The sequence below is a fragment of the Peromyscus leucopus genome, chromosome 2 (assembly GCF_004664715.2).
Source record: "Peromyscus leucopus breed LL Stock chromosome 2, UCI_PerLeu_2.1, whole genome shotgun sequence".
NCBI classification, from domain to species: domain Eukaryota; kingdom Metazoa; phylum Chordata; class Mammalia; order Rodentia; family Cricetidae; genus Peromyscus; species Peromyscus leucopus.
Genome location: NC_051064.1, coordinates 141,700,839 through 141,714,908, shown reverse-complemented (window position 1 = coordinate 141,714,908; position 14,070 = coordinate 141,700,839). Strand labels below are relative to the sequence as shown.

General features: G+C 53.4%; 1 protein-coding gene across 6 annotated transcripts in view; it reads left to right on the top strand.

Moving 5' to 3' along the window:
* Positions 1 to 14,070, top strand: part of Arhgef10l (Rho guanine nucleotide exchange factor 10 like) — a 153,054-nt gene that overhangs the window by 38,568 nt on the left and 100,416 nt on the right. For 3 of the 6 annotated variants that reach the window (XM_037203141.1, XM_028880724.2, XM_028880723.2), the window contains exon 2: positions 11,881 to 11,956. In XM_037203141.1, coding sequence (XP_037059036.1) covers positions 11,920 to 11,956 — 37 coding nt within the window. In that variant the 5' untranslated portion in view covers positions 11,881 to 11,919. Of the gene's footprint in view, positions 1 to 11,794; positions 11,957 to 14,070 lie in introns of those variants that run through there. The other 3 variants (XM_037203144.1, XM_037203143.1, XM_037203142.1) reach the window with 2 other exon arrangements.

Sequence of the window (14,070 nt, the reverse complement as noted above, 5' to 3'; positions counted from 1 at the left end):
GGTGTCAGCACAGAGGCCAGCTGAGGAGCAGGTGGCTCTCACTGCCCCATCAACATGCAAATGTTGCCAGGGACAGGACGGGCAGGCATGCCTTCCTGCTCAGAGAGGTGGTAGGAGGCCCACGGGGTCTCACTGGTTCATTCGTGTGTGTGTGTGTGTGTGTGTGTGTGTGTGTGTGTGTGTGTGTGTGTGAGAGAGAGAGAGAGAGAGAGAGAGAGAGAGAGAGAGAGAGAGAGAGAGAGAGAGAGAGAGATGCAATGTGCTTGAAGAGTTCAGATGACAAGTTTTGGGAGTTAGTTCTCCTTTTACCTTGTTGAGACAGGGTCTTTTTCTTTTCCTCTGCTGTAGCTCTGTATACTCCGGCATAACTGGTCCATTAGCTTCTGGGCAATTCTTCTCTCTGTGTCTCACCTTGCTGTGATTACAGAGCTGGGCTACTGCACCGGGCTGTTCATATGTGTGCCTTTCAGGGATGGAACTCAGGCTGCCATGCCTGCAGGGTCCGCACTTTCACCTACTGAACCTCAGCGCCGTCCCAGCCTGAACTCTTAGTGTGTGGAAGTCTCTGTGCGTGATCCACGGGGTCTGGAGGGCTGGAGGCCACAGGGAAGGGGTCCCAGAAAGGAGGGTGCCTTGTACTAGGTCCATAGGGTTTGCTGCCTTGCTGGGTGGGGTGCAATCGGACCTCGGTGGGAAGGTCGTGCGTGTGGAGGAAGTGACGGTGTGCAGGTCAGCGCCCACCTGAGCACGTGCTAAGCTCCCAGCAGTGGCCGCATAGTCCTGTTAGTGTGAGATCCCTTGATGACCTGGTCAGGTGCCAGATCAAGTTCATTCCTCATCCCAACCCCGAGAGCCTCAGCTGCTCAGTACACAAGTGCCCGTTTCACTCACACAGTGGAGTTAACCCAGCTTGTACGCACGCACTGAGCTCCATGGGTGCTTTGCCTCAGAGCACTCACTGTGGCATCTTCCTGAAGGTGGGCTGGAATACCCATCTGCCCTTGTCCAGGGGCCTGACAGTCAGAAGTCTGGGCTAGGCCATTCTTGCCATAGAGCCTGTACCTGCACTGGGTGCCCGCCACCTGAGGACAGGTACCTGGGGTCCTCTGCAGGCCGGGCTAGCAGGAAGTAAGTACTGCACTCACGAAAATGCTTACTGAATGGCAAAAGGGTAAGAGACTTAGGGTACAAGGGAAGAGAGGTGAGATTAACCCCTTAGAAGTCAGGGCAGGTGAATTGGAGTCATAAGGATATTCCAGAAGTTGTGATATGATCTTACTGTGTTGAGGCCACACATGGACTTTTAATGCTTCTGGCATTTGAGGCTGGATTAGTGGGTCATGTGTCTGTGCCTTTCCCATCCATACTCCACTGCATCCCCTTAAGATGCCCTCCCCTGACATCTTGGCTCTAGCCTACCACCTTTTCTCTGCCTACATCTGGAGGCTGTGGCACCTCAAAGACCATCACTCCCCATCTCAAGTGCTGCGGGCCGCAGGAATATATCATAAGAACTCAGCTGGTTATGGCAAAGTCACTACATGGAGGGATCAAGGATTTCCTCCAGAGGAAGCCAAATTCCAAGGAGCTTTTGGTGTTATTTGGCTTGTTTTTTATCAGCTGTCTTCTGTTATAAATATCATGTGTGCCTTCATAGTTTTCCCAATTGACTTTTCCCTAAGAAGGACTAACAGTGTGGACTGATCACCCTCTGGACATACACATTCCAGGTATTTGGAGAACAGCCTCAGGAAAGGCTTTCTCTGGAATCAGATATCTCCCTTAGCCACTTTCAAGGACTAGCAGTAATAACAGTCCACTGTTAGTCTCCTGATTTAAGGTAAATTCCGCAAGGAGACACTGCCTAGGTCAGGTGGACGTTAAGTAATAGCTTTATACAATTTAGCTCGGACCCTCCTTTATTACAGCCATACTAACTTTATAGACCTTTAGCTCCTTACCTAACCATTTCTAGGAATATTTAGATAACCTTCTGTGCTGACATCTATGCTCAGACCGAACCCCATTTCAAGTCTCCCTGTAATTATCATCATTGGCAGCATCTGGCCAGGTCCAGATGGAGGAAAGTACCTTATCAGAGATACCTCTGTACTCTCTAAGAACAGACTTAAGCATCCAGGCTACCTGTTTGAGAAGGCCTGGCGGATGTGCCAATTAAGCTTAACTTCCTCCTTTCCCAAACCTTACCTCTAGTTCCAGATCTCCCTTTAACTATCATCAGAGGCATCTAGCTGTACACAGGTTGCTTAGCGACTGAGCACACTTTCCCCCACCCTGCAGAAAAAAACGGCAGATAGCTCGGACAGATAGGAGCCACAGGAAAAAAGAAGGCAGTTTTATTTTCTCCAGTTGACTTAGCAACTTACAGATTTTTTTTAACATTTTCTACCAATCACGGTTAAGATTATAGTTGAGCACATAAGATCCCTCTTCTTGGATATTACCCAAATTTAGCCTTTAGTTAATTCATTAGTCACTTCCCTTTTGGGTTGCAAATGCCAATTAACAATTACTGCCCCTCTATGTGATTCTTATCACCCTCTGTTTGACCCTGGAAGCCTGACAATCACTGCCTGAGGAAACTCTTACCTGCCTTGATGACCCTGTAGAATTCAAGCCTGGTGACCTTGCTGGACCAGGGGACTGCTATTGCTTGGGTTTATAACTGGACTCCGGAGAGATTTGGGGGGAACAAAGAGACGGAGAACGGAGAGGGACAAGGAAGATTTTGTCCAGAGAGAACGTGTGGACGAGATGGAAGATGAGAAAGAGTCAGATGGGGAAGTACTAGTCGGGTAAGAATGAGATGATAAGGACCTAGATGAGGCAGAATTAAGACAGAACTTAGAGGGAGGAGTAGCTGAATATAGAGAGATATCAGGAAGAAAGGAGCTAAAATAGAATAGAAGCTTGGAGAGAGAGAACCGACACAGAATAATAAAGTGTATGGACTAAGGAGTTTCGTGTACATAGATTCATTTCTTCTCATCAAAGATTAATTATCAGCTGGTTATAGATTTTTCCCGGACCCTGGGAGGGGACTGTCGAGGGGCTGGACGCCCATAGTCCTCGATACTCAAACTCCTGTTGACCCTGGCCCAGTCATTTTCTCCATTTAAGCCACAACTTTTTTGTTTTTGTTTTTTGTTTTTTGTTTTTCATGACAGGGTTTCTCTGTGTAGCTTTGCGCCTTTCCTGGAGCTCACTTGGTAGCCCAGGCTGGCCTCGAACTCACAGAGATCCGCCTGCCTCTGCCTCCCGAGTGCTGGGATTAAAGGCGTGCGCCACCACTGCCCGGTTTAAGCCACAACTTTTGTGGTCACAAAAATGAGGGTGGCAGAACCCCCTCTTAGCCTGGCATGTGTTCCCTGGGAAGTGGCTTCCTTTTCCAGGTAGGGAAGCTGAGTTGGGCCAGGCTAGCGGAGTGATGGAGGACAACCCAAGCCTCAAACTCACCCATCTCTGCTCTCCAGATCACAGCTCAGGATGTGGCTGGGCGCCCTGGGCCCCCAGAGAAGAGGGCGGGGCAGTGCCACTGATGGACTACTGTAGCCTGCTTTTCATATGCACTCCAGCTTCTGATTCCCAGCCTGGCTGGACCCTGGGGACAGCAGGGTTAATGTGTCTGAGACTGGGAGGGGGAGGGTAGACAAGGGCCAAGCTGAGTCTGGTGCAGCCAGGCCCCCTTACTTTCTGGATCCAGCAGCTTCTCCAGCCGCGCTCCGGTTTCCAGGGCAACAGACCCCAGGGTCCCCTCTGGCCAGGCTTTGGGGCGGCTCCTTCCCACAGAGGCCTGGGGGGTGGTGCCCCTCACCCTTCCTTGGTCATTGACCAGGGGCTGGCCTAGGAGATCTGTGGGGTGGGGGCACCTACGCTGAGCTGACAAGCCGTCCTTTGTTCCCAGGCTGCCTCCATTGACCAAGCCTCGCCCACTCCGGGGAGGAGAGACTCCCTCCCTGTTCCCTGTAAAGAAAGGAAGTTAAGAGACAAGGGCCTGAATGACCCAATGTCTGGGGACTCAGTGCCTGAGTGGCCCAGAGGGGAGGAGCCAGACCCTGCTGTCTCTTTGGTCACTCTGCCATCTGGGGGGGGGACACGACTCCCGCCACCCCCAGCATGTCCTCTCTTCCAACAGCAGCTTCTGGGGGACAACCCTGCTCTCTCTCCCAGGGCCTCCAAGCTCAGTGGTCTCTAGGGTATCCCTCATCCCTCTCAGGCACTGGTTCTTTTGGGATGGGAAGGAGTTCAGATGACGGCGGGTGACAGGAATTGACTTCATTTCTGATGTCGTGCTCCTTGGCCGGTCTTTAGCAGGGAGACGTCCCGCTGGGACTTTGCTCAGCCATCTGTGAAGTAGGATCTCTCGGCTAGGGCATTCACGAAGACCCTGTGGTGTTACCCAGTGCCATCCCTGCCTTTGACGGGCGCCCTCCTAGTGCTGAGCTGTCCCCCTGGAGCCCAGCTGAAGCCGGGTCCCCTCTCTCACAAGCGCCTCTTGATTTCTCTTTGCCCGTTGTCTTGGTTGAGCTCGCGGTCTTTGGGAGTCTCCCTGTGTGGCGTCTCCACCAGGTGGCCCTTGGTGCCGAAGGATTCCAAGGGCTGGGCTTTGCATAGGAGCCATGGTGCCCCCTCCTGGCTGGGACTCAGCCCCACTTCCTGTTAGAGCCCTCTTCCTTAGTAACCCACCTCTCTCCACTGGGCTTCTGGGCAGGGCCGTGCCCCCTGGGAGGGCTCTAGCGCACAGTTTCCCCTCCATCCCTCTGAAACCCATCTATCTCTACAGATGCCCCAGCTCTGTGCCCTCTCTTCTGAAGCGGGGAAATGCTCTGTGTTTAGTTGGGCCGCTGTTATAGGCACTTGCTGTAGGTCACACCCTGGCTGCTGTTCCTGATGCAGAGGGATGCAGCCAAGTGCATCCCAGAGCTTCTAGTCTGGTGAGCAAGACCCCTGTAATAGGGGCTGTGTCACCAACCTTGTGTGCGTCCCGTGTTCTTTGAGCTTTTGAAAATAGCCTCTGGGACTAGGACTGGTCACATCCCAAGTCACAACCTCTGTGTGTTCTTTTAGAAAGCTCCACAGCCAGGGCCCAGAAGCCACTGTGCGAGGTGAACCAAGGGAAGGGTCTCAATGGGGAAAGTGGGACTGGGTTTTGAAGGTTTAGTAGGAGTTTGCTGATTGAGAGAGGATTCCAGCTGGAGAGAACAAACAGCCCGAACAAAGACTCAGAGATCTGAAGCAGGTCCCCACCATTCCTGGCAGCAGAGTTTCAGGACAGGACAGGAGCTGCTGAGACCAGAGGGGACAGGTGAGGGGCCAACCTGGGAGGGCTTTGCTTAGGGCCTGGATGAGGAAGGGGCTGACTACAGTGGGCAATCCATGGGAGAGTCGTTGGGGTGTCCAAGATAGGGGACCAGTTGGCCAAGTACCTATCTGATGAGAACTGGAAGCTAGAGAGACCCTGGAGGACAGTGGGACCTGAGGCTAGCTCAGGTCCAGCCCAACCCAAGCGCCTTGCTACCCACCCCTCCATTCTCCACCTCGCTGTCTGTTTGTTTGATTTTCTTGGCATCCAAGAGACAGACATACTGCCTCTGAGGCTGGAGTTCCTCAGTTGGGTACTGGAGACACAGCCTGTTCCCTGTGCCTCATTCAAGGGTGGCCAGAAGCTGCCTGGTACAGACTAGTGCAGCTGGGCCCCATCCCTCCCCCTCCCCTCGCCCCTCCTAGGGACTACCCTCCACTGTTCTTCAATGTCTGACTTCCCTCACAGTCCTTCCTGAAGTCTGGGTCCCCCCAGGAGTGTTTCCTGGGGTTCGTGAGGATGGAAGGGGGATAGGAGTCACCCAGAGAGCTACACACACAGTGCCTAGGAACTGAGTTCGCCACCTACCTAGACTTTGAACTCTAGAGAGAGGGAAAACCCCAGGGGAAACCCAGGGCCAGCCGATTGAATTACCAGCCGAGAGGGAAGGCATGTCTGGGTGAGCTGCCATCAAGGGTGCTGGGTGCTTGCTCTCTGGGGTCTGGTCACTGAACTCCACACGATCTGGCACACTGTGCATTCCCAGAGCCCAGACATTCTCCCTTGTTCCCCTGTATTTCACCCTGCTGTGTACCACCCCAAAGAGCAGATTCCTCCCCCCGCCCATTCTGCATAGTGTGGCATAAAAGAGACAGCTCTGGGCTCCACCTGCCTGTCCAGTCTCATTTTAAAAAGGTGCCCGCAAGAGGGGACATCGGTAATCCTGTCACCCAGATATCACGTGGTCGGTGTCAGTTTTAACAGTGGCCACACTGGCTATGGTGGTAATTACTGTGGTGGTGGAGCAATCTTGTCCAACACTTCACCTTAGCTCAGGACATCTCTGTGCTCTCGACAGGTGTTCCCTGTCTTGGCTGGCACAGCCAGAGCTGGGATTTACGCTCAGAAACGCCTGGCTATAGATCCCTACTTTGAGCCACGGCCTTCACAGTCACTGCCTGGCTTACATTGCACCCACTGGGGAAGGTTCTTCCCTTTTCCTTGACTCAGTTTCCACATCTGGGTAGCAACAGCACCACGTTGGGTCTGATTTCTGATTCTGAGGATGTGCTGATGGTCGTGGGAGGTGGAACAGGAGGATAGGAATAGGAAGTTAAAGGTCATCCTTGGCTACATAGTAAATTTGAGGCCAACCTGGGCTACATCATACCGTCTCAAACAACAAGAAGAAAATGCAGATGGATTGGCTGAGGGTGTATGGTGTGGCCCAGCACTCCTGAGACCTGGGTTCTGTCCTTAGTGTCACCACCAACTGAAGAAAATGTGGATGGTTTTCCCAGTGTGGATGGTTTTTTCCCAGTGTGGATGGTTTTCCCAGTGTGGATGATTTTCCCAATGTGGATGGCTGCTGCTTCTCTCCCTCCTCAGTGCTCACTACAGAGGGACTGAGGGCAGCAGCAGAGGCAGTAGAAGGAAGACCCTGCTACGACATTCACCTGCATGTCAGGCTCCGCCCCCCCCCCCCCCCCCCCCCCCGCACAGGGTTTCCTCTGTGTACAGCCTTGTCTGTCCTAGATCTCGCTCTGTAGACCAGGCTGGCCTCGAACTCACAGAGATCCGCCTGCCTCTGCCTCCCGAGTGCTGGGATTGAAGGCATGTGTCACGGTTTTATCCTGGCTCTGCCCTTCTGGCCCCTTTTCTCTTTGTGCTGCTAAAATACAGCCAGAGGTGCTGAGGATGGGCTCAGTGCACAGTCCTTGTCAGGCCTGCACAAAGTCCTGGGGTCAGCACTCAGTGTCTAATGAACTGGGTGCGACAGTACACATCTGTAATCTCAGCACTCAGGAGATGAGTGAGACGGATCAGGAGTTCAGAGTCAGCTTTGGCTACTGAGCTCGAAAGTCAGCCTGGCCAATCTATATGAGATTTCGTTTTTAAACAAACCACACTAAACCAACAAACAAACAATTTTAAAAAAAAATGGGAGGAAAAGAAATGTGGGGAGGCTCTGGGATGGCTGGACCTCTGTGCTTGCCTGGCCACTTTCAGCTGTCTGTTATGTCTTCCCCTCCGTGAGAGCCTGCTACAGGGAGGGTCTAGCTTGGCTCTACCTCACACCACCACAACGCAGTCATCTGGGCTACAGCCCCTTTCTTGGAAGCTTCCCTAGCCTGTACAGATCAGGGAAAGCTTAAAAAGCGTCAAGTACCCAGCCGAGCAGCTCTTGTCCTGAGTATCACCCTCATCTGCTTTCTAATGGGCTCCTCCATGGTGAAGCCTTGAGGTCTCTGGGCAGCCGTGTGCATACCCACTGCCCAGAAGCAAAGCCTAGAGCTGTGAGAGGTGAGGGGAGGCTGGGGCCACACAGAGATGGGGCAGCCCAGCCTCCACATAGATCCCATCACTCCATGATGCTGTCTCCAGATCCTCAGGGCTTCAGGTACTGGGGTCCCCTGAACTCCTGTGGTGTGGCATCCTGGCAGAGTCCTGTTTACTACCCTCATTGAGGGTGACGTATGGGGACAGGTGTGTTGGCACACGTCCTTCCAAGGCTCTGGCTGGCCTCAGTTGTCCTGCAGAGCGTCCTGTGGCATAGGTCCTAGATCCTCATTTTGTAGATGTGGACACCAGGGCTCTGCTGGACTGAGCTGTCAGTGGTCATGCGGGAGTCTAGCCTGGACCCCAACTCTGAAACAAACTGGTTGTCACAGCCTGTGTCTCATGTGTTGGCCAAAGGAAGACTGACTGGCAGGGACTGGTGTCGCTGAGTCCTCTTTGGAAGTTGTACCTGTGCTCCCTGTCTTTGTTGTTGCCCACAAGGACTGTAGAGGTGGCCATGGGCAGCTTCGAGACAGCCCCCTCACTTTCCCACATTCTTTGGGGACTAATGGCTTCATGGAGTGGCAGCCACAGGTCTGTGGGTATGACAGGACTCACTAACATATGTCCTTGCTTGGAGGAGTTTCCAGGGGTGCTGATTAGCCTGGATTAGGTGCCTCCAGAGTCCAACCCCAAAGTCCAAGGCAGCAGTGTGGCCAGGGGGCTGATCAGAGTTCCTGGGTCAGAGGCCTGTACTGTGTCCTGCTCTGTCAGCTGCTCGCCTTGGCTGTGTGACCTTGGGCAAATCCTTAACCTCTCTGGTCTGTCTCCTTCACTGTAAGAGATGGGATGGTGAGGGAATTAGATGGAAAACACAGAAAGCTTCCCGTTCCATAGGTACTGATGCGTGCCTTCCTGTCTTGGGAAAACCTAGGCCCTGAAGGATGAGCAGGAGGGAAGCATGTGGAACTTCTCAGCCTGGAAGGGAAGGTCTCTGGATTTTGGCTCTAAGGAGTCCAAGCCTCTGTCGTCACTATTACACCATCTTTGTGAGGCTGGGTGATGATGCCTCTATTTTCCTTCCTGTGAAATGAGCATTTGTTTTCTTGCCTTTGGGTCTCAGTGCTCACAAGGACGATCTGAGGGCTGAGCCCACTGCAGGAGTCCTGCAGGACAGCTACGTGGCTGTATACTCCCATCTTCAATTTACAAGTGGGATGGCATCGGTCCCTCCCTGGGCATGTATCCTTAGAGACTTGTGTTTTTAGGGGTGAACCCTGAAGGCTTGTGAACTCACCTCCACAAGGCGCGGGTGGGGTCAGGGCAGGGAGGACGATGTCCACCTTTGACTCGTTTATAACATCAAGAAACCAAGGTAGCTTCTGCCTGTGCAGCCGGGGGCGAGTGTGACTTTCAGATGAATCGTGGAGCTGTCTAGGGCAAGCACAGCACAGGTGTGTGCTGTTTGGGAAAGGAGGCTGGGCTAGGAAAGGGCTCAGTGTGTCAGAGTGCTTGCTGTGTGGGTACGAGGACCTGAGTTCAAATTACCAGCACGATAAAAAGCCAGATGTGGCCACGAGCATGCCTGTAACTCTAGCACGGTGTGTGTGTGTGTGTGTGTGTGTGTGTGTGTGTGTGTGTGTGTGTGTGTGTTAGAGACAAGAGGATTGCTGGGCACGCACACACACCTATACACATAATTGAAAATAATAAGTATGTCTGAGCTGGGGATGTAGCTCGGTGGCAGAGTGCTTGTCTAGCACACCCAAGCCCCTGGGTTCCATACCCAGTGCCAGAAAGCAAACACACCCATTTCCTCATGCACTGGTCGGGGACCAAGAAGAATGAAATGAAAACCAAACAGTGGAGAGGTCTGTGTCCTTCAGTGTGAACAGGCTGAGGACGATGCTCCAAGGTCCCCAGTGATGCCTGGTGTCCCGATAGCGCCCAACGCTGTGCACGCTTTGGAAGCAGGCCTGACGGGAAGCTCAGACCCCAGACAGCAGAACACATTAATGATGACAAGCAGCGAGGAAGTTGATCAGTGGTGGCAGCCCTCTGGATAAAAGCTACGGTTAGGTGAAGGCAGGCTCTCACCGCTCAGGTTCCTTCACGGCATCCTGCGTCCCCTCTGGTAGTGAAGGGAGATGTCCAGGGCCCCATGATGAGCCCAAGTGAGGCAGGAGATGTGGGTGTGCAGCAGAGCATTAGGCTGTGGTCAAAGGAACAACGCAGAGCCATGGTGACATGCTTGACTGGGGGGGGGGGTAACTGACGTAGAAGACAACATCATGAATAAGGGGGGAGGGGACAACTGAATAAGCTTGTGACAGCTAGTGAATCTGTTGGATTGTTCTAGAAGTTGGTTCTGGTTTTTTTTTTTTTTTTTTTTTTTTTTTTTTTTTTTTTTTGTATGTTGTTTTTTTGAGGCAGTTTCTCTGTGTATCCCTGGTTGTCCTAGAACTCGCTCTATAGACCAGCCTGGCCTCAAACTCACAGAGAGACATGCCTAGTTCTGCCTCTCATGTGGTAGGATTAAAGGTGTGCGCCACCACACCCAGATAAAAGATTCTTAAGAAACTAACATTAGCTATTTCTGGAAGTTTAGAACCTGGAGTAGAAGGGAGATTGTGTGTGTGTGTGTGTGTGTGTGTGTGTGTGTGTGTGTGTGTGTGTGTATGAGCACACATATGCATGCTTGTACGTGTGTGTGCCTGGTGCCCACAGAGTCCAGAAGAGGACATCAGATCCCCTAGAACTGGAATTACAGACATGTGAGCCACCACGTGGATGCAGGGAATCAAATCCAGGTTCTCTGCAAGAGCAGCCAGTGCTCTGAACCACTGGGCCATCATCTCTCCAGCCCCATACTGGTTCCTTTAGGAGCAGGGACGGTGTATGTCCTTGGTTTGAATCCCACGTCCTCCAAGCTGTGTGATCTTGGGCAAGTTGCAGACACACTCTGGACCTCATTTTCTCATGGTGGTGTATCCATCCACACGAGTGCTTGTCCTAGGCCTGGAGTGGCCTGTGAGCTGCAGGCGCTCCGTGAATGTCACTGTCATCGTTTTCTCCTGGTCATTCTTGCACATTCCATTTTTATTCGGTCAGTTAGTTAGTTAAAAATAAAAGCTGTTTTCAGTTAGTAAAAATAAAAGGCAAGCAGGCCCCCAGCCAGCTGGCGACAGGGTCAGGCGGGCGACAGGGTCAGGCTGGATGGAGTTCTCTGCTCTCTCTTCAGGCCTGAGTCCCTCCCTGCAGGGAGGCCGAGAAGGGCAGCTGCCAGATCAGAGGTGCAGGGTACCTCTGCCTGCTCTGTAAGGGACAGCCGGCAAGGTTGCTCCAGGGCCCGGGGAGCATGGCTTGGCCCTGCTCTATGTGTGAGCCTCGTGAGATGAGAGTGGCCTCTGTCACCAGGGCAGAAAGCTGCCCCAGCTTGGGGCATTTTGGATTCTGTCCCTGTCCAGTGCCGTCCACCTCTCTGGAGCCCTTTGCCCTCTGCCCTGCAGCCTACAGCCATGTGCTTAGGCAGCTGGCTGCTTGCCAGCTGGCCAACACCATAGGGCAGGACAGTCAGAAATGAAGAGAGGGTGACTTGTATCGGGGCCTCGGGAGGGGCCTGGCTGGAAGAGTTAGACCCCAGGGAGCCTGTGGTGATGGGGACACCATGAGGAGGAAGTGTCCTGTCCTATCTGTGACAGTCCAGTCCAGGGCAACATGGTTTCTGGAGCATGGGGACCTGGGTGCTAAGTGCGACCCCAGGCCCCGGGCTAGAGGATGTGGGGCAGGGGGACCCTCTTGACGGCCTACAGGCTCTTATGGGCCCCTTGACGGTGGCTAAGGCATTTTGCGGCTGTGGTGAATTCTGGGAAGATGGGGGTTTCTGCCTTGCAGCTGCAAGTTTTTCTGTAAGTTAATGATTTATACTGGGTGGAGGCTGGGCCCTTCCCGGGGCTGCCGGGAAGAGCGTGAGCGTGGCTGGGCCAGAGCATGGCCTACAAGCCAAGGCCCCTGGCTGTGTTGGTTATCTGACTGAGTCTCCGGTCTTCTTTTCACAGGCGAACACTGAAGACGGCACTAGTCTGAGCTGGACTCTGATGGCTTCCTCGAGCCCGCCTCCACAGCCTGCCGTAGGTACTGTACCCCAGGGGCCCGGTGGCATGGCTGAGCTGTACTGGCTTTGGGCAGACTGAGCTCCGCTGGCTGTGTGCCCTGCCCTGTGTCTCCATCTGCTTCCCTGTCCACAAGATGGAGTCATGTCTTTGGAGTAAACCCCAGGCATTTCCCGACGTTTTACCTGTCACCCGAGATCACCTGGGGAAACGGACGGTTTGGGGACTGGGACTGAGGGGCACTTGGGACAGTTGAAGGTGCAAACTGGGACCGAGGGGAAGGGTCTGACCATAAAGTCGGATTGTGAAGGCCTCCTAGTCTTGACCAATGTATGAAAAGAAGGGGGAAAAAAAAAAAGGAATGTATTTTCCTAACAAAACCACTTGTTGATCTGGAACTCAACCCAGCTTCCTGCGTTTTATTTGGTGGTCCCTCCAGTGGGCCCCAGATACCGCAGGGTGGCATCTGTGACTGTCTTACCCACAAGCCCGGCTTCCTCTCCTCTAGTCTCCTTCTGCCCTCCCTCCCCATCCCCCGCAGGGAGGGGAGAGAATAAATCTGCTACCAGCCAGGCTCCTTGATTACTGGCCCAGTCTGAGTGGGGATCCTGACCCGGCCACCACTTACACTGTGAGCTTTAGTGATGGGACTTGGTATCTCTCTCCAGCTCAGGGTCCTTGTCCTTACCTGCGGGGTAATAATGACACCCTCTTCTGCACTGTTGCAAGGTTTAAACATGCATAAAGACCTGTGGGTGGCAACCAGTGCTCGGTGCATAGGAGTGTGTGTCACTGAAGGGCGTGGAGAGCCTGTGTGGGTCGTCCTTGTGTGCCTAAGCTCTGGTGGGGACAGAAGATGAGTCTCTTCCCCTCTGGAATGTTCTCTCGTGAAGTATGAGGAATCCACTATTTGTGGTCCCACCTTGACGGTGGTGGAGGAGGCGCCCAGCAGACTGCTTTCTAATGGCAATATGACTTCTCGGTGTTCTGCCTCCTAGACCCACTTAGGTTGACTGTCTTGAGAGCTGGGTGTGTCTGTCAAGGGCATGAGTGACTGGCATCTGTCATGCTACCTGTCCAGATGGTTAGGAAGGGTTGGGCTTCCAATCACCCTGAGCTGGGTCAGTGGATCCTCCCTCTGATGATGAGCAGTGTGCGGTTCTATAGCGATAATCCACAGATAACCATAAAGGAACGATTTATGTAGAAATTATATTGGGGAGAACAACTCACTAAACAGAATAGGCAAAATCGTTGCAGAGTCCTGGAAGGCTGATACCCTGTCCCACGATGCTCCCTGTTGCCTGAGTCAGTCTGCACCATCCAAGCCTATGAGGGACAGAGACAGCCAGGCGTCTGTGCCCCTCAGCTTAGGCCAGCCCCCGAGGCCACGCCCTAGGGGCTGGTACTTCAAGGTCATACGTGAACAGTTGCCCACTACAGGGTTCCCTGGGGAAGAGGGGAGGGCAGCCAGCCGGGAGGGGACCTTTGCTGTGCCAAGGTCCTCGGGTCCCTCTGGCTCCTGCCACTGGGCTCCCAGCTGTCTCCTATCCTGCAAGGAGGCCGTTTGGGAAGTAAGAATGAAAACAGAACGGACCCGTCCAGAGCCTCTGTTCTAAGGTTTTGACCGATAGTTGGCTCCGGGCTCCTTTGTCACCTGCTGGACTGGTCCGTGTCTGTGTCTAGTTTTCAGTTCCTGAGGAAGGGATGCCCTCAGGTACCCGGCCCATGCTGACCCACCCCATGGCTCATGTCTTCGATGTGCTGGGGGCCACTTGCTTTTGGTCACTGACTCCTGCTGCTCCTGTGAGCAGCATCCACTCCCCATCCAAGCACGTCACGTTTCTTCATCCTTCTGGCTCTCTGAGGGTAGCCTCATGCTAGAGCCTTTCCCAGGGCCTGGTAAGCACTAGCTGCCTCCTCTTTGGGCATGGCCTTATCTCTTTTTCTCCTGCCCCTCCCCCCCAGGGTCCTCAGTGACCTCTGACACCTCAGCCAGTGTCCTAACTTCCCCACAGTCTCTGGCTCAGGGCTGCCAGGAGCAGCTGGTTGGATTCATGGTGATGTAGATGAGAATAGCTGGAGCTATTTGTAATCTTCAAGGAAGGAAGTACAAAAGTGACCTGAGCCCCGAGT